The following is a 19562-nucleotide window of genomic DNA, read 5'->3' as shown; positions in this document are numbered from 1 at the left end:
GATGTGAATTTCCTGGCAGCCCACTGGTTAGGACTTTTCACTTCCACTGCAGGGGGCATGGGTTCGTTCGATCCCTGTTCGGGGAACTAAGTTCCTGCATGCTGCGGGGAGCAGCGAAAAAAAAAAAAAGTGAATAGATGCAAAGGGTGCAATTGTCAGCATATTACAAACATTGACATGTTAAAATATAAGTTGTTACACTCTTTTAAACGTGTTCAGTGGAATTTAAAGGTCACAGAATCTAAATACCCCCCATACACACACTCTCTTACACACAAACATACACACATTCTCTTACACACACATATACACACGGACACGCCCTCTCACATACATGCGCACACGCACAGACATTCCTCAGAGAGTCTCTTTGCACCCATGCCCCAACCAGGTTTGAAGAATACCATTCTTTAAGGCTGTATTTCTCACTCCTTATGTATCCTTTGTGGCAGCCAGTACCCATGTGCCAGACCTTGGCTAAACACTTCACATGTATCATCTCATTTAATCCTCAGCAACCCTCTGAGGTCAGTACCATTATCTGCATTTTACTGTGAGAAAAATGAGGCTAAGAGAAGGGCTTTGAATCCAGGTCTTTCTGACTCCATATCCTGCACTCTTGACTGTTACTATATACTTAGAGTTCACTGCAGTCAAGGGATTTTAGTGTTAAAATCTGTGTGGAACACCTCAAAGAGAATATGTAACGTCCAGCACCATTCCTAGCACTGCTTTGCTTTTCTCCACATCATTTACCAGCATCTGGTAGACTGTATATTTTACTTCTCTGTTTATTATTAAGCCTCCCTCATTTCCCCAGCCTAGAATATAGGCTACAGGAGTGCTGGGATTTTGTCTGTTTTGTTCACTGCTATTTTCTTAGTGCCTAAAACCATGCCCAACATATAGTAGGTGCTCAATAAATATCTGTTGGGTAATAAACAAGAGTTGCTGCTATAAAGCCATTACGATTGTAGGAGACTCTAAACATACCAGTGGTTGCTAAGTGATCTGATCAGCCTTCCTGGCTTCTGCAATAATTAGATAGCAGTATGAGGTATAGACCAACAATCTACTGATTTTGGAGTGAAGGATTCTTATGTGACAGTCAATATCAAGAAAAGAAGGCTCTAATCACACACCTAAAGTGCTTGCTGAGCACAGATTAATGACAAACTGCATTTACGTAATTCGGGTTTTTAAGGAGAACATAGTCAGGTAGCCTTGTTATAGGGCTATGGTAGGGCTGCACCTTGTAGCCATCACAGCCTGCCCTGCACGGCCGGGAGTTTGAACAAATCAGGGCATGCTTGAGAGCATGGTGATGGCAGCCTCCCAGAAATCCCCCAGGGCTAGAGAGCCTTCCAGAAGGAGTCTAAGCCATATACCCTGCTGGAGCAGTCACAGTTGGGTGAGTCTGACAAACTGGTAGGGCAACCTGACAGAAGCCTCTCTGGGGGTGGGCTGGGAACTGCAGAGTGTTCTGGGAAAGGATGCTGTCTTAGGGAAGAAAGAGCCAGACATGATAAACATGACCCTTTATCAAGGGAACAAATGTTTATCTGTCAGAGGGGATGGAGATTCTAGGTATAGCATCATTACTGCTAGTCTCTGACTCACCCTTGAACACGTATCTGGGTCCTATAGAAAAAGAGATCTGCAAGAAAATCTGGAAGCTTTTCTACCAAACTTTGACATTCACTGGGGGCTCTAAGAGAGTATCACAAAAACGAGGGAGCCATTCCCTACCTCCATCCCCCCACCTCCCAAGGGCACAGCCCAGCAGGCATTTATGACTCCTTTGAGCCTCAAGAGAAATAGCAGAGGCAGTGTCTTGGCCTGGAGGAGTAGTCAGAAGACTTGAGCACTGAGGAGTTAGCAAGGAGCACCTGCTATGCCTGCCAGGCCTGGGAGAGTGGCACAGAACAGCAGCAGAGCAGCTGTACCCAGCTAAGAACCAGGGACCTGCAGCAGCAGAGCCTAGCATGCCCCAAGTTGTACTTAGCAGTGGCCGTGGACATGCTCACTGAGTGAATGGCAAAGCAGATATCATCAACAGGGTGGAAACTTGGTTTGGTGGAGCAATCCTGCTACATGGGAATGAACTGATTCCTGGGTCCTGGGAGACTCTCCCAGGGGAGCCTCCTAGAAGGACTTGGGTGGTGGAGACTTTACAGGGAACCTAAGCTCTTGAGTCACTTGAAAGGGGCCAAAGACTGGTATTGGGGGCTATGTAGAAAATAATCTTTGAGGGTCTTATTTCAGCAACCTACCATGTCCCCAGTTGTCCCACCATTCACTAGCATTTCTCTCTTCCTCTCCTCCTCTGCCAGCTTCCTAACTCAAAATTTCTGTTGGCTCAGAGAGACTGCTTTAATTAGGTGAGAGGGGAAAGCTTGCCTGTTTAAAGCTACAGCAAATATGTGAAAGATGGGTAACCTCTTAGCCATTCTAGGTGTATCTGAACTTTAAAAGCTTAACTCAAGTGAGTCTCCTTCAGACAGCATGAAAAGGGGGAGTAAAGACTCTTAGGCAGTGGGAGAATAGGGGAAAAATATTTGCTCATCTTGTGAAGAAACATTGGTAGGATTAAGCGACATGACCCAGCTATGAGAGAACTGAATTAAATAAGGCTTAGACTTCAAACTCCTTGGAATTATTATGCTCTGTAATATGGGAGGCAGATTTATTCCATAATGAAGGCCCTGGCTAAGACTCACACCACGAGTCTCACTCTGTGCTATGGCACTTTTGACATGGAGGAAAAACTCACTTTATGCTAGATAAATGGTTTTTGAACAGTAGCACCAAATGGCAGGATAATTTTAGACTTTTAAGGATGAGAGTATCTGTCCATTCATAATAGTACCTGGTATTTTCACTGTGATTTTCCACAAAGGGCTCCAAGCGCTTTGAAAAAGTGATCTCCTTTCTCTTTACAAAATCTCCATGAGGCAAGTGCTTCAGTACATTATGAATTGACACAGTAGAAACCTTCCTCCAGTCATCCTCCCTGCTGTCCTTTGAAATAGCTGGGGATTCCAATTTATCAGCTGACTAATGAAGTGTGGTTGTACTTGTAATGTAGGAAAAACAATGATATAGGAAGACACGATGGTTTATTGACTGAAAGGTTCTATGATAAGGGTTTATAAATAGACATAGGAAGGCACTGAGATAGGTCTGTGAGGCTGTTTATGGTATTTTCTCTTAAAAAATAAAGAACTAGAGATATTGACAATTTCCTTCCCAACTCTGTACCCCTCTTAGAGAACATAGCCACTTTTCCTTCCCATAGGGTTGGATCCTACAGTCCTTGCTGAGTGGTAGTGGGGATTTGTGATTCCAGATCTCTAGTTAGAGCCAGGTAGACGTGGGCGAGCATCTGACCCAGCTGGGCCCACTAGATACTTGCTCAGGAATTTAGAATTGGTACATAGCAAAACTGGAAAGTGGACAGGAACACCAAGATAGTTCCCCTCTTCCCACCTCTAGCTACCTTTCTGGGACCATGGGAAACTTTCTGTTTGCCTCTCGGAGAAGCTCTAAGTTGGTTTAAAAAGGAAGCCTTGATGGAAAACAACCTAACTATCTTATCAATAGAGAAATGATTAAATCATGAGACGGCTCTGCCATGGAAAGCTATACAGCAATGTGAAAAAATGGAAACTTTTTATGAACTGATCATTTCCTAGAATGACCTCCAAGATATATTAAGAGAAGAATGCAACTCACAACGTAGGAGTGATAGTACACCACCATTTGTATAACAAGAAAGGAAAAATATAACTCATACTTAGACCATTTACATTTAATATAATTATTAATATGTTAGGGCTTAAGTCTGTCATTTATTTGTTTTCTGCTTGTTTCCTCTGTTTCTCATTTCTCCATTTCCCTTTTCTTGTCTTCCTGGGGGTTATTTGAGCATTTTCAAGGACTCCATCTTGATTTACTTCTAGTTTTTTGGAGTGTATTCCTTTGTGTATTCTTTTTAGTGGTTATCACAGTCTACAGATAACAGTGTTTGACCAATTTGAGTCAAGTACAGAAAGCTCACTCCCATTTAGGTCCCATTATTCTCTCCACTTTTAAACATCATTGTCTTGAGTATCAGATGATATTATAATTTTTATACCAGTCATCATATATTATTTAGAAAACTCATGAGGAGAAGGATAGTCAATTGTATTTACCCATATTTCTGTGTTCATTGTTCTTTCTTCCTTTCTGATGATCCAAGATTGCTTCCTTCATCATTTTCTTTCTTTTGAAGAACATCCTTTAGCCATTCTTTGAGTAGATCTGCTAGTGATTAATTCTTTTAGTTTTCCTTAATCTGAGAATGTCTTTCTTTCCCCATAATTCCTGAAGTATAGTTTCGCCAGATATAGAATTCACAGTTCTTTTAGCACTTGAAAAATGTTGTATCACTCCTTTCTGGCCACTATTATTTCAGGTGAGAAATCTGCTGTCATTTGAATTACTGTCCCCATATAAACACTGTGTTGTTTCTCCATCTGCTTTTATTTTCTTTGTCTTTAGTTTTCAGAGGTTTAATTATGATGTGTCTTAGTATGGACTTGTTTAGATTTATACTATTTGAGATTCACTCGGCTTCTTTTTTTTAAAATTTATTTATTTATTTATTTTTGGCTGTGTTGGGTCTTCATTGCTGTGTGCAGGCTTTCTCTAGTTGTGGCAAGAGGGGGCTACTCTTCGTTGCAGTGTGTGGGCTTCTCATTGTGGTGGCTTCTTTTGCTGTGGAGCACGGGCTCTAGGCATGCGGGATTCAGTAGTTGTGGCTCGTGGGCTCTAGAGCGCAGGCTCGGTAGTTGTGGCGCACGGGCTTAGTTGCTCCGCAGCATGTGGGATCTTCCTGAACCGGGGCTCAAACCCATGTCCCCTGCATTGACAGGTGGATTCTTAACCACTGCGTCACCAGGGAAGCCCTCACTCAGCTTCTTGATTTGTAGGTTTACATGTTTTGCCAAATTGGGGGAATTTTCGGTGGTTATTTCTTTGAATACTCTTCAGTCTCACTCTCTTTCTTCTCCCCTTCTGGGACACGAATGCTGTAAGTGTTAGATCTTTCGCTATGGGCTCGCAGTTTCCTGTGACTGTTTGTTTTCAGTTTATGTTCTCTTGTTGTTCAGATTGCATACGTTGTATCGATCTGTCCTGAGGAGGACACTGACTCTTTCCTCTGTCATCTCTACTCTACTAGTGAGCTCATCCAGTTAGTTATATTATTTCTCTTATTTTTCAGTTCTTTCATTTCCTTTTGGTTCTTCTTTACAGTTTCTATTTCTTTGCTGAAATTTCCATTTTTTTCACTTGGTTCAAGAGAATTTGTAATTGCTTGTTGAATCTTTTTTATGATGGTTACTTTAAAATACTCGGATAATTCCAATAACTGGTTCACCTCTGTGTGGGAGTCAGATGATAATCTCTTCTCATGCAAGTTGGGATTTCCTTCGTTCTTTGTATAAAATGCGTGCTTTTAATGTGGACATTTTGGCTATTATGTTAGGAGACTCTGGGTCCTATTTAAATTTTTCCTTTTAATAGACAGTCAGTCAGTTTGGGTTTAGCGTGCAGGTCCTAGCCTACTTTTGTGGTCAGTGGTTCCAGTGACAATCTAGTTTTCAGAAACTCCATGGTGCTATTTTGGTCTGCTTGGTTTGTCTCCTGCCTCTGGGGCTGCTACTGGTGCTTGTTGGTACTAGTTGAGGAAGTGAAAGGAGCCTTCCCAGGCTGGATGTCTGGTGCCTTTAGGTGGCGGAAGGGAATCTCCAGGCTGCAGGGACAAAAACATTTCCTGGGCTGGGTGTTTGTTGTGGCAGAATCCCCCTTGTTAATTTCCCCTGTAAAGTGGGATCTCTGGGTGGGAGAGGGGAGTCTCAGGCTGGTGGGAAAGTCCTCTGGCTGGCTCTTGTTAGGCGGACATTCAGTTGGTCCTCTTTGCTGTTTCTGCTGGGATTACCTAGAGTTGTTGGCAGGACTTCAGTTCAATTTAGAGGAAGAATAGGACTACCTGGCTGCCTTCCATTGCTAGAGTGGGTGTTGGGAAAGGTCAGGCCTGGATTACCTTTTCTTGGGTGTGGAGTTGTAAGATGCCTTGTCACTGTGTTGCTCCTTTGGTCCTGTGATCTCTAACCAATTCATCTCTTCTTTTTCCATCTGCCTTTTGAAGGTTCTCTTTTTTTGTCTCTTGTGTTATTTCCAAGGGTTTTCATCATGCTTATTAGCAGGGAAGATCTGTGAGAGACAAGCCTGTACCATCTTGCCTAGACCAGAAGGTCTCTTTATATGTTTATATAGCATAAGATCTCTCTAGAAGGGTACACAGGAATTTCTTTCCCTGGGGAGGGAACCTGGGGGATATGAGGTAGGAGGGAGAATTTTTTTGTATACGTGTTTATGTGTTCTCATTTTAATCAGGTGAATGTATTATCTATTCAAAAATAAAATAAAATATTAAAAAAAAAGAGGTCTTCTAGCTCAGCCTTGTTTTCAAGAGCACAACCAAGGGTTACAACAGAGGTCAAGCACCGTATGGATTCAACAGTTGGTAATTTTATTAAACTTCACTGACTTTTAATTTCACTATATTGTCACTGCTTTGATCCAGATCCCTGAATATAAGAATAATATTCTCAGTGGATTTTCAGCCTGCTCATACATTTTGAATAACTTGCAGAATACAAATGTGTAATTTAGTTAGAAGTAGATGCTTTGGGCAGCATACTAGTACCCTAATCAGCTGAAAAAATAATATTTGTATGACATTAAAACAAAATTAATAGGAAGACACTGATTACATGAAAAGACTTTAGGTTGTAATTATTAAACTTGCAAACTACTCAGCATAATTAGTGTCTTAATTAGGATATGACTTGAAATTTTAGCTTACAAAATAAATAAAGGCAATGAAAAGTCACATTTGTAAAGTAAAGCGGGCTTTAGAACTTATAGTTAGACATCACTTTTCTTCTCATTTTGGGGATCATCTTTGTGTAGGGTATTATGCTTACAGTGCATATACTTTGATTCCCAGTCCCACCCCAGCACAGCGTCTCAGCCCAAAGCCTTAAAAGTCAAGTTTAGTGACCCTTCACCAAGGACATCTACCCACAGGGGGCTGAACAGCTCCCAGCCACGCTCCTGGGTAGCTCTAGGGCACAATGAAACAGCAAAGACTTTTTCTTCTCCAGCACCTTAAGTGAAATATAAACTAGAAGATTGATATTGACTTTGATCAAAATCTGCCATTTTCACAGAACTATTTGGATTCAAATGGAAATTTTCACCACTGTCATTTATTCTTCAGCACATGCTTCTTGAAGACGTTTCAGGTCCCATAGTTTACCACATGGTGAAGGTTCCAATTCAAAGCCAAAGAATTTTCCATCAGTAGATAAAAATGGAGAATTCAATAAATTTTGGTGGGCTAGTGATTTGGGAAAAAAATTAATCTGGAATCCTACCTTCATTCCTCATGTCAAAATAAACTCCAAATGGATCAAAGATTTAATATAAAAGCAAAATCATAAATGTACTAGAAGAAGATAATGGTTAATATTTTTATACTATTATAGTTGGGAGAGGCTTTCTAACCACAACAGGTAAAACAAAAGCCATAAAGAAAATGACTAACAAATTTGCCTACCTAAAAATATTAAACTTCCATACAACAAAAAACAAACAAAAATAAGTTTAAAAACCGAATTCAAGGCCAAATCAAGAAGTAACTGATTAAAATCTGAAACTTTCATTTGTAGTTTGATTCATTTTTCTTCTAAAGGCACAGCTTTATTCCTCAATAAGTTAGGAAGTAATTGGAAATGTGCATCATCATTTATGTACAAGGATATTAAGTATAGTGAAAATTAAAAGAATTTACATGTTAAAAAGTAGCTCATAAAGTAATTAAGTTACAGAATAGCCCTAGGCTGCAGGCATTAAAAATCACAATATTAAACAGCACCAAAATATTTTCATGATAGGATCTTGTTAAAAAGAAAGCTAGTTAGTTGGTGGGAATGTAAATTGGTGCAGCCACTATGGAAAACAGTGTGGAGGTTTCTCAAAAAACTAAAACTAGAACTGCCATATGACCCAGGAGTTCCACTCCTGGGTATATATCCGAAAATGCAAAACTCCTAATTTGAACACATACATGCGCCCAATATAGGGATGGGGGAGTGGGAGGTACAAACTACTGGGTGTAAGATAGGCTCAAGGATGTATTGTACAACAAGGGGAATGCAGCCAATATTTAGTAATAACTGTAAATGGAAATTAACCTTTAAAAATTGTATAAAAATTAAAAAAGAGAGAAAAATTATATTTTCCTAAAATATGAAATGCAAGACGTTGGAAAAAAATTTTAATGAAAAAATACAACAAACTAGTGAATGTAACATAAAAGAAGCAGACTCACAGGTATAGAGAGCAAACTAGTGGTTACCAGTGGCAGGGGAGGGGCAAACTACTGGGTGTAAGACAGGCTCAAGGGCATACTGTACAACACAGGGAAGAGAGCCAGTATTTTGTAGTAACTGTACATGGAAAGTAACCTTTAAAAATTGTATAAAAATAAATAAAATTGGGACAAGACAAAAAAAAAGACAGCTAGTTAGAGAATATAGATAAATCCAATTCGAGTGTAAAATGTCTTCTCTAGATTTTTTTTAAAAGACTGGAAGAAAAAATATCAGTGATAATTATCACTAGAGGTAGAATTATGGATAAATGTTGTTATCTTCATTTTTAGTGATTTCCAAGTTTTGCACAATAAGTAAATTATTTTTTTACTTAATCCTTTTAAAAATTCCTTGGTGCTTTGAAGAAAAAGGTATTCCCATTTTTCCCAAAAGTAGCTAACTTGGAATTAGATCAGATATGAAAGATCAAAACTGAAGACTTGAAAAGCATAGCACAATACAGCAATTACAAAGAAGCTCCCCTTTATTTATTTTTTTAAATCCCTCTACCAGATTTGGTGATGCTATCTCATGTGGGTTAAATGACAACTCCTGGTCATTTGCAGTGTTTGTCTGTATGTCTGTCTCTCTCTAACAATGCAGGCCTAGAACACAGGCTACCCTTTCCTAAGGCCCAGCATCACAAGAGAGTTCTTTCATAAAATCAGTGTGATGCCTGTCCATTCCCAACTGCTTATGCTGTAGAATAGGGAATGGAACATTCCAGGTCTGAGACCTGATTACCAGGTCTCAGCAGGAATTTTATGTCTTTAATTGGAGGCACTCGCCAATCACAAAATAACTATCACTAGCAGTACAGGAAATATCATCATTGAACCTCCTCTGTACCTGTAGGTTTTCTTAATTTCTTCATTTGATGCTCCCTTATGCAGACCAAGAATTTCATATAGAGCTTCTCCAGATGTTGACATAGTCCGCTGTCTTTGGTTAGGTGTGTTACATGCCATTTTCTCAAGCTGCAAAACCAGAGGGGAAATAGCCGTGAGGGTTATGCATACTGGATCCCACTCTCTCAAGGGAAGATAGTTCATTTCTGACCTTTTGTAAACTGACAGTCTGAAGTACATCTTTGTGTTAGCTGCAAAAGGAGGGGAGAAAAAGGTTAGGAAAGCCAACACTAGAGCTTCAGGTCAGTCAGGGTTTTAAAGGCTACAGGCAGCCATGCAAATGGAATATGGCTTTGTCCACATGGGTAAATAGAAGCTAAATGTTATCTAAATATCCAGCTAACTCGTAATTGTTAAAAGTCAGTCCTCGCAAGTCAGGCATATATAGATTTTTTTGGTCAGAATTTGCATAACTCCTTTTTTGTATCTTTTCCAAATTTAGCCAGCAATGGAAATAATCATCTATTTTACGTTGACTCTGTTGGCCTAGCCGTTGTTAGAGTATGAGTTTTTAAAAGCAAACAAACAAAACGCAAAAAAACAACTTTCTGTAAGTATCAAAAAAAAAAAATCCTGGTCTCATCTAAGAGCCTGGTTAGAACTTCTCTGCAGCTGTGGGATACCAAGTCCCCCAACAGTGCTCATGAGTTCGGCACACGAGATAGCACAGCACAGAAAGGGCTGTGCTGTCCCAAGTCCCAAGGAGCCATCTTCCTGCTGTGTTCTGGCTCTAGGGGGGAAGCACGGAGAAGCAAGCACACTGGGGACATTCCTGTGTCCACACTCAGCCTCGCCAAGCCTTAATGTCTTCACTTGTAATATGAGGATAATAAAGCCCACATCATAAGGATACCTTAAGGATTTAGAAATAATGCATATAATGTACCCAGGACATAGTAACTTCAAAGAACTATTTTTATTAAAGGAGGCACAGTGTGTAAGTCAGAGAGTGCACTGTAGTCAGACCCTGGCTTGGAATATTGGCCTTGCCGTGACCAGCTGCATAACCATCCCTATCTATAAATTGGAGACAAAAAAGTGTCTAAACTCATAGAGCTGTTGAAGAATTAAATAAGTTAATATATTAAAAAACAGAAACAAATACCAATGTTCATAGCAGCATTATTCGTAAAAGCCAGAAAAATGAAAATGTGGTATGTACATACAATGAAATATTACTCAGCTATAAAAAGAAATGGAATTCTGATACATGCTACAATAAGATGAACCTTGAAAACGTTATCTAAGTGAAGTAAGCCAGTCACAAAAGGACAAATATTGTATCTGATCCCTGTTATATGAGTACCTTGACTAGGCGTATTCATAGAGACAGAAAGTAGAACACGGACTGCCAGAGGTGGGGGGGTGAGGGGGAAGTGGGGAATGGGGAGTTATTGCTTAATGGGTACAAATTTCTCTTTGGGATGATGAAAAAGTTCTGGGAGTAGATAGTGGTGATGGTTAAATATCACTGTGATTTTACTTCATGTCATTGACTTGTACAGTTAAAAAAGTAATCTTTATGTTGTATTTTATCACAAAAACAAAACAAGAAAAAATAAATAAGTAAAATTACTTAGATTGCAAGCTCCTCTGACCAGAAGTTCCGTGAAAATTACTGTCTATCTCTGGGCGTTGGGCTTTGGGCAGCAAGTGCTGTATGAACGTATATACCAGGGCTCAGGAGATGGCATCAGGGTTGTGGCGATACTCATGTTCAACACAAGGAATCCCTGGTGACAACAGTGGCAGCGGCAGACCCAAATGGGCACATCCCAGTGGTAGATGGGCTGGGTTGAAGCCAACCTTTGAGCTCTGCTTCCACCAGACTAATGACTGAACCACCACAGGCAAGAGCAGAGCCTTCTGGATGTCATTTGGTGGGTCAGGGTGGTCTTAGAGGCCCCTGAGACCGCAACATGGCACAGTGAGTGCTTGTGGTCCTAAGTAATTCGATTAAGAAGGACAATGTGCCGGGCTTCCCTGGTGGCACAGTGTTTGAGAGCCTGCCTGCCAATGCAGGGGACACGGGTTCGTGCCCTGGTCTGGGAGGATGCCACATGCCGTGGAGTGGCTGGGCCTGTGAGCCATGGCTGCTGAGCCTGCACGTCCGGAGCCTGTGCTCTGCAATGGAAGAGTCCACAACAGTGAGAGACCCGCGTATCGCAAAAAAAAAAAAAAAAAGGACAATGTGAAGAACTTCAAAATGTTATTGTGAGCATTTAGCTTCTTGAGGGGAGAAAAGGAAGCCAGTGCTGGAGAAAGTCAGACCCCAAGCAAAAGTCCTGCAGCCCTGAAGACACTGGGGAAAAAAACTGACTTAACAGAGGACAACACCACAAGAACAAAGGCTCCTCTTTTGGCATGACTGTGTTGTCCCCTCCTCAGTTAGCCTTCCATGAAGGTGGAGCTTCTGGAGGCCAGAGGGGCCCTAGTCCCAAATGTCTGGTTCACACAAGGACAAGAGGAGGAGGAATCCTAATTTTGCTTGCCACAAAACAAAATCCAGCAGATGTCCATACTGACTGCCAGCCACTCAGTAAATCGTAGCACTTATTTTCACTACTGCTCTACCTTACCTCTCTTACCTACCATCACAATTTCCCTAGCAAGTAAGTAATTCAAGACTTGGGGCTGGGTCATTCATCCCTGGGTTCCAGTTCTGCAGCTCAGCCCTCTCTTGGAACCACAGCCCAACTGAGTATTCACAACTGAAGGAAAAGTTGCCCAAGTAACTGACAGCCTCCCTACTTCTTTTCGGTCCCCTCTCTCCTGCTGCCACCACACACATATGCTCATGATACTGATGCTCTGCCCTACACTTCCACCTAACTGTTCCCAGGAATGGAGGCGACTGGTAGGTAGGTTTCTCACTAGTCACACTAAATGCCATGAATGAATGGGATTTAGAAAGTAGGGATTTCTGTGTGGCTTAGTAGACAAGGAATAGGACCACAGTCATCCTACTTGTCTCGGAGATTTTAAGATCTCGCTGGGTAGCAAGATCCCCAAAGTCACTAACTAAGAATATATCAACATTGGGGCTTCCCTGGTGGCGCAGTGGTTGAGAGTCCGCCTGCCGATGCAGGGGACACGGGTTCGTGCCCCAGTCCAGGAGGATCCCACATGCCGCGGAGCGGCTGGGCCCGTGAGCCATGGCCGCTGAGCCTGCGTGCGCGTCCGGAGCCTATGCTCTGCAACGGGAGAGGCCACAGCAGTGAGAGGCCCGCGTACCGCAAAAAAAAAAAAAAAAAAAAAAAAAAAAGAATATATCAACATAATGATTCAAATCCTAGGACCGTAGAATATGGAGTTAGAGGTCATCTAAGCCAACTTAACAAATGCCTTTTGGGGCATTCTGACCAGAGATCACTGTAGCAGACAACTTTACTATTAGCCTATTAGCTCTCCTTTCTCCTCCTACTGCGCTGCAGCATAGGCAGGTGAGACCTGCCTCAGTCTTACGTGATCTCAGTTGAATAGACCAGGAGTGTGTACCTCACCCAAGCCAAGTCAACCAGGTCAACCAGAGTCCTCCCCTAAGATTTTTTTGTTTTGTTTTGGATGTAGAACAATCTCTCAGATGGTAAAACTTGTAAAATGTAAAATTTGGGTATTGTTGGCTGGCCTGAAATGAGAGAGATTGAAACAGACCTGCAGAAGAGGAGAAGTGGCAGGAGATGGACAGAGAGCCTTGGTGGGGTTCAGTCCCCTGGTTCCAGTTGTTTTCGGGTACACTTGCAACGCATTCCCTCCCACAGTTTGTCCATCAACCCTTCCTTGGGTTGAGGCAGTAAAATTCCTCCCTGTACACAAATGCATATACATTGTTTTCTTTTGAGCATGTCTTAGCTATAAATAGATTCTGGTCACTGTCAACCAATACTCCTTAGTGTCATGCACCTCAGTTAAACATCAGTAGCCGTTCCCTGAGCACCTTTAAGCCAGGCTTAGCCACTGTGGATTTTTCTTAAATCACTGCAACCTACTCTACCTTTAAATTGAAAGTGGCTTGCAGGTACTTGAGAATGAATACTTCAGGGACATAACAATGGTATATATATATATATATATATATATATATATATATATATATGTGTGTGTGTGTGTGTGTGTGTGTGTGTGTGTGTGTGTGTGTGTGTATATATACACACACACACATATATATATATAGATATAGATATATATATACATACACTAAGGTATTCAAACCAAACAGATTCAGATATAGTGTATAGACATTACTAGTATGGATAAAAGAAGCAGTGAAAAATCTGGGTCAAGACATTTTCAGAAGGAAAGTTTGTAGCGAGCTAGTCAAGAGAACTAAGAAGAAATAAAAATATGAAAAATAGCTACCTTTATTGCTCTCTATATGCAAAAGAAAATTTCAGTTTGAGGGAATAATGTATTCACTCTTCATCATCTATCTCATGAAATAAGAGAGAGGCCATGGCTTGCATAAATCAACAGATTGTCCTAAAATCAATTTCAACAAGGCACAAACATGCACAGTTTCCCAATTTTGACTGGGACTTTATTTTTCCAAGACTGCCCCCTAAAGTTATTCCAGGTGAGGAACAAGAGAGGGAGGTCACTTGGCTGGAGGAGTCCTGGAAACAATCTGGGGTTCCCCCTTCCCTGCCCCACAGCCATCCCTTTACATACGCCTCTCCCCAATGGAAAAAGAAGGCAGATTCCATCTCTCAAATAGTTCTGGACTTAGAAACTCACGCCCAAGAAGACATGGTAACTGGCTATTCCTTTGGTTTATGTATTTTTTCATATCATCCTTTATTTAGAAATCTAATCACACTGTAATCTATTCCTGCTAAGTGAAATCCAGTAGCTGACTTTCTTTATGTTGTGGATTGAATAATATTCAGAATGGGTTGTTACAGAGTTCGGAATTTGTTTATTTTCTGTTTCATCTTCTTTGCCCTATTCCCAAGAGATCAAAATATTTCTTTTTAGACGACAACATCAACGTCTCTTATTTGAGGTACTTAAAAAAAGTTACATCAACATTGGAACACAAGAAAAAGATAGTTGGTCAATAGCTGGTCAGTGTTGTTAGTAGTTGGCTGACTCTATAAACTGAACCATAAAGGAACCCAAACACTGCAGGGTTGCTTTCTGTGTGTCAAGCAACAACCTGCTATTTTTCTGTGCCCTTGCTGAGCTGGAAACCAGACTCTTCATATATTATTAATGCAGATGACATTTAGTGTCAAATTCAATAGAGTAATACATTGAAACCCTTAGTTGTTTATTGTGTGAAAATAAAGACATTATGCCAAGAACATACTAACTACAGAGCAATAGTCAAAACATCTCCTAAAAACTCTCCTTAAACTTAAATAATGGAGTCATACCCTTGTTTAATTCCCTATATAAAATATAATCTTTATGAGTTCTTCCTCTGTAGCCTTTTGAATGCTAATATTCCTATTCAAAACTCAAGTCTTTATTATTTATTCATAGTCTCTCATCTGTACTATCCTATCGAGAAAAAGCTGTTATGCAAAGTTATTAAGTAATTTAATTTTGATCATGATAAGTGCATGACACTTAATCATCTGAACTTAAATTACTTTCTAGCTGCGTTACAGTCCATTAATATCATAATATCTTAAACCACTGACCACTAAAGTCACTACCAAGCCACATACAGCTTACCTGTCTCTTGATAAAGATATAATTGAAAGAACGTTCAGCACTCCAATGGTGACAGACATCCAATTCAAAATAAACACATATTTTAAAGGTTCTAATTCCAGGAGCCCTACAAACGCTGTTCTAAATTTTTCATGTTGACATGAAATGTTTCCTTCAGAGTAAAAGAAGCTTCACCTCTGTCTATTATGTGAATTCTGAAAATGGAAAAAAAATCAAACTATGCCTTTCTTGGCAGGGTCCCTTCACGGCTGAGAAAATGAATGTGAGCAGGGGAGATTAGATCATTAAACAGCAAAAACACTTCTGATGGCTGTGATTGGAGGAGCCAACATGTTTCACCATTTTTTAATTACTTCTATAATTCCTCTATAGAAATCTGTTTATTGGAGCAAGATCTCCTTATTCAAGGGGCGTTGTATCTTAAAGCTAAACACACATCCAAAATGCTAACCTATGTTTTAAAGTAATAATTCTCCCTAGTGTGGTTACAGTTTGCTATTGAAAAATAATTACCTCTTGACTGCCCTGGTACTTCTATAAACAGCAACCTGAAGATGAGACAACTTGGGAATCTTACAAATAACCCATAGTACCTGTTCCTTTAACTCCGATTCTGTGTTTTCAAACAGGAATAACTTGCTGTTTTCAGCTGGTCTGGAAATAGATGTGCAAAGAAATAAAGAAAGGCAACAACAAGGAATTGTTTCATACCTGTTCCGCTCTTTCAGAGTAAACGGCTGCTCCTTTCCGTCGTTCCCATGCGAGCTTAAGCGGGTCAGTGGCGTCGAGTTACTTTTGATTTGTTACTCTATCAGCCAATTGGTTATCCCTCTGGAAAACATAACAAAGAGAGAATAAAACATGCATGACCACAAAGCTTGCCATTACAAGGCATCCAGTGATACCAAAATACATGCTACCTCTAATTCGATCATTAGTCAACTGTACAAGGCATCCAGTGATACCAAAATACATGCTACCTCTAATTCGATCATTAGTCAACTGTTGCTTGGCTCAGCCAGATGCTGCTATGGAATTGCTTCCAGGTTTCCACCAGAACTTTCAATCAAGAAAATGTGCTATCTCCTGACATGAAAAGTGGGTTCTTTTTTTTTTTTATTGAGATATAGTTGACATATTTAATTCATTTCAGGTGTACAATGTAGTGATTCAATATTTGTATATATTGCTAAAAGATCACCACGGTAAGTCTAGGTAACATCCATCACCATACATAGTTACAAATTTTTTTCTCGTGATGAAAACTTTTAAGATCTACTCTCTTAGCAACTTTCAAATATGCCATACGGTATTATTAACTATAGTCACCATGCTGTACATGACATCTCCATGGCTTATTTTATAGCTAGAAGTTTGTACCTTTTGACCCCCTTCACCCACTTCACCCACCCATTACCACGACCACTCCCCCCCACCCCCCTCTGCTTATGGCGCCCACCAATCTGTTCTCTGTATCTGTGAGCTCAGGTTTGTTTGTTTTCTTTTAATTTCACATGTAAGTGAGATTATATAGGTTTGTCTGAATTATTTCACTTAGCATGATACCCTCAAGGTCCATCCATGTTGTCATAAATGGCAAGATTGCCTTCTTTTTTATGGCTAAGTGATATATACCGCATTTTCTTTATCCGTTCATCCATTGATATACACTTAGGTTGTTTCCATATCTTGGCTATTGCAAATAATGCTGCAATGAACATGGGGGTGCAGGTATCTATTCGAGTTAATGTTTTCTTTGGATAAATACCCAGAAGAGAAATTGCTGAAATATATGGTAGTTCTGTTTTCAATTTTTTGAGGAAACTCGGTACTGTTTGCCATAGTTGATGCACCAATTTACATTCTTACAAACAGTGCGCAAGAGGCTCCATTTTCTCCACATTTTCGTCAGCATGTGTTATTTGTAGACTTTTTGATGATAGCCATTTGGACAGGTGTGAAGTGATATCTTACTGTGGTTGTGACTTGTATTTCCCTGATGATTAGTGTTGTTGAGAGCCTTTTCATGGACCTGTTGGCCATCTGCATGTCTTCTTTGGAAAAATACCTATTCAGATCCTCTATCCATTTTTTATTTGGGTTGCTTGCTTTTTTGCTATTGATTTGTATGAATTCTTTATATATTTTAGTTATTAACCCGTTATCGGTTATATGATTTGCAAATACTTTCCCCCATTTGGTAGGTTGCCTTTTCACTTTGTTGATGGTGTCCTTTGCTGTGCAGAAAGTTTTTAGTTTGACATATTCCCACTTGTCTATTTGTGCTTTAGTTGCCTTTGCTTTTAATGTCAAATCCAAAATATCACCAACACCGATGTCAAGGTGCTTACCACCTACATTTTCTTCTAGGACTTTTATGGTTTCAGGTCTTACCTTCAAGTTTTTAAACCATTTTGAGTTGATTTTTCTGTACGGTGTAAGATAACGGTCCAGTTTCATTCTTTTGCATGTGGTTGTCCAGTTTTCCCAACACATTTATTGAAGAGACTGTCCTTTCCCCAGTGTATATTCTTGGCTCCTTTGTCATAGATTAATTGACCATATGAGCGTGGCTTTATTTCTGGGCTCTGTGTTCTGTTCCATTGATCTGTGTGTCTGTTTTTATGCCAATACCATACTGTTTTGATTATTATAGCATTTATATTAATAATATAGTTTGATATCAGGGAGTGTGATACCTCCAGCTTTGTTGTTCTTTCTCAAGTTTGCTTTAGCTATTCAGAGTCAAAGTGGGTTCTTTTTAATTTTATTTTCCTTTGGTCTAAGCCTAGTACTAATCAGTTGCTTTAAAATTACTGGAAGGACCATATAACATTAATAAGGGTGAAACTCTAATTTCTCACTACATTAATTCACCTGTTTTTATAGCTGAACATTTTACCCTAATCTTAGTTAAGAGGCACTGATTCACAGTGGTGACTGAGGTGGTTTTATGAATTAGGGATTTCTTGGGACTTCCTTGGCGGTCCAGTGGTTAAGACTCCACGCTTCCATTGCAGGGGGCATGTGTTCAGTCCCTGGTCAGGGAACTAAGATTCTGCATGCCAAATGGCACAGACAAAAAAATTAGGGATTTCTTGTTAAAACAATGGTCAAAGTCTCATATAAAATAAAAGGTCACAAGAGAGAATAGTTCCCTATGATTTTGAGTAAGATCGTACAGACTGAAAAAGTCTTAAGTCAAATGAGACAGGTATTACTCCTGAATTTTGCAAAATGTGGTCTGGCTCCTGAAGTTGAAGGTAGTGTTTAAGTTTGCTGCTTAGTATGACAGGTAGCAAATCCTAGTGCTATTTTGTATAAACATTTCAGAGCACTCTCACCTCTAGATATCGTTGTTTTTCTTCAGATACAAAGGCTATTTCTCATAGATCCTGATTTCCAGCCAGAGTTTAGAAAGCAGCCCATCATCATGCAGATAAATGGGGCAGGGGTGGGGGGAACTAAAGACATGTAAAGCTAAATACCCAAGTTCCATCATCCCTTCAGCTTAAGGACAAACGTCCTTTTTTTTTTTAAATTGAAGTATAGTTAATTTACAGTGTTGTGTTAGTTTCAAGTGTACAGAATAGTGATTCAGTTATATATTTATGTGTGTATATATATATACATACATATATGCATGTATGTATTCTTTTTCAGATTCTTTTCCATTATAGGTTATTATAAGATATTGAGTATAGTTTCCTATGCTATACAGTAGGTCCTTGTTGTCTATCTGTTTTATATATAGTAGTGTGTATATGTTAATCCTAGACTCCTAATTTATCTCTCCCCCACCCACCCTGCTATCCCCTTTGGTAACCATAAGTTTGTTTTCTGTGTGAGTCTATTTCCATTTCATAAATAAGTTTGTTTGTATCAGTTTTTTAGATTCCACATATAAGTGATATCATATAATATTTGTCTTTCGTTGTCTGACTTACTTAATATGATCATCACTAGGTCCATCCATGTTGCTGCAAATGACATTATTTTATTCATTTTTATGGCTGAGTAATATTCCATTATATATATCTATATATCTATATCTATATAAGTATGTATATAGATATATGCTACATCTTCTTTATCCATTCATATGTCAATGGACATTTAGGTTGTTTCCATGTCTTGACTATTGTAAATAGCGCTGCTGTGAACATTGGGGTGCATGTATCTTTTCAAATTAGAGTTTACTTTGGATATATGCCCAGGAGTGGGATTGCAGGCTCATATGGTAACTTTATTTTTAGTTTTTTAAGGAACCTCTGTACTGTTCTCCATAGTGGCTGCACCAATTTACATTCCCACCTACAGTGTAGGAGGGTTTCCTTTTCTCCACACCCTCTCCAGCATTTATTGTTTGTAGATTTTTAATGATGGCCGTTATGACTGGTGTGAGGTGATACCTCATTATAGTTTTTATTTGCATTTCTCTAGTAATTGGCAATATTGAGCATCTTTTCATTTGCCTGTTGGCCAT

The 19562-nt window shown here is 39.7% G+C and overlaps 1 protein-coding gene across 1 annotated transcript in view; it reads right to left on the bottom strand.

The window, feature by feature from the left end:
• Nucleotides 1-9457, bottom strand: part of DNAJC5B (DnaJ heat shock protein family (Hsp40) member C5 beta) — a 47808-nt gene extending 38351 nt beyond the window's left edge. Inside the window, exon 1 of the mRNA XM_030859658.2 lies at nucleotides 9339-9457. Within this exon, the coding sequence (XP_030715518.1) occupies nucleotides 9339-9457 (119 nt within the window). The remainder of the gene's footprint in view (nucleotides 1-9338) is intronic.
• Nucleotides 9458-19562: the final 10105 nt, after the last annotated feature.

The sequence above is a fragment of the Globicephala melas genome, chromosome 17 (assembly GCF_963455315.2).
Source record: "Globicephala melas chromosome 17, mGloMel1.2, whole genome shotgun sequence".
NCBI classification, from domain to species: Eukaryota; Metazoa; Chordata; class Mammalia; order Artiodactyla; family Delphinidae; genus Globicephala; species Globicephala melas.
Note: the sequence above shows the minus strand (reverse complement) of the source record. Positions and strands in the feature narration are given on the sequence as shown.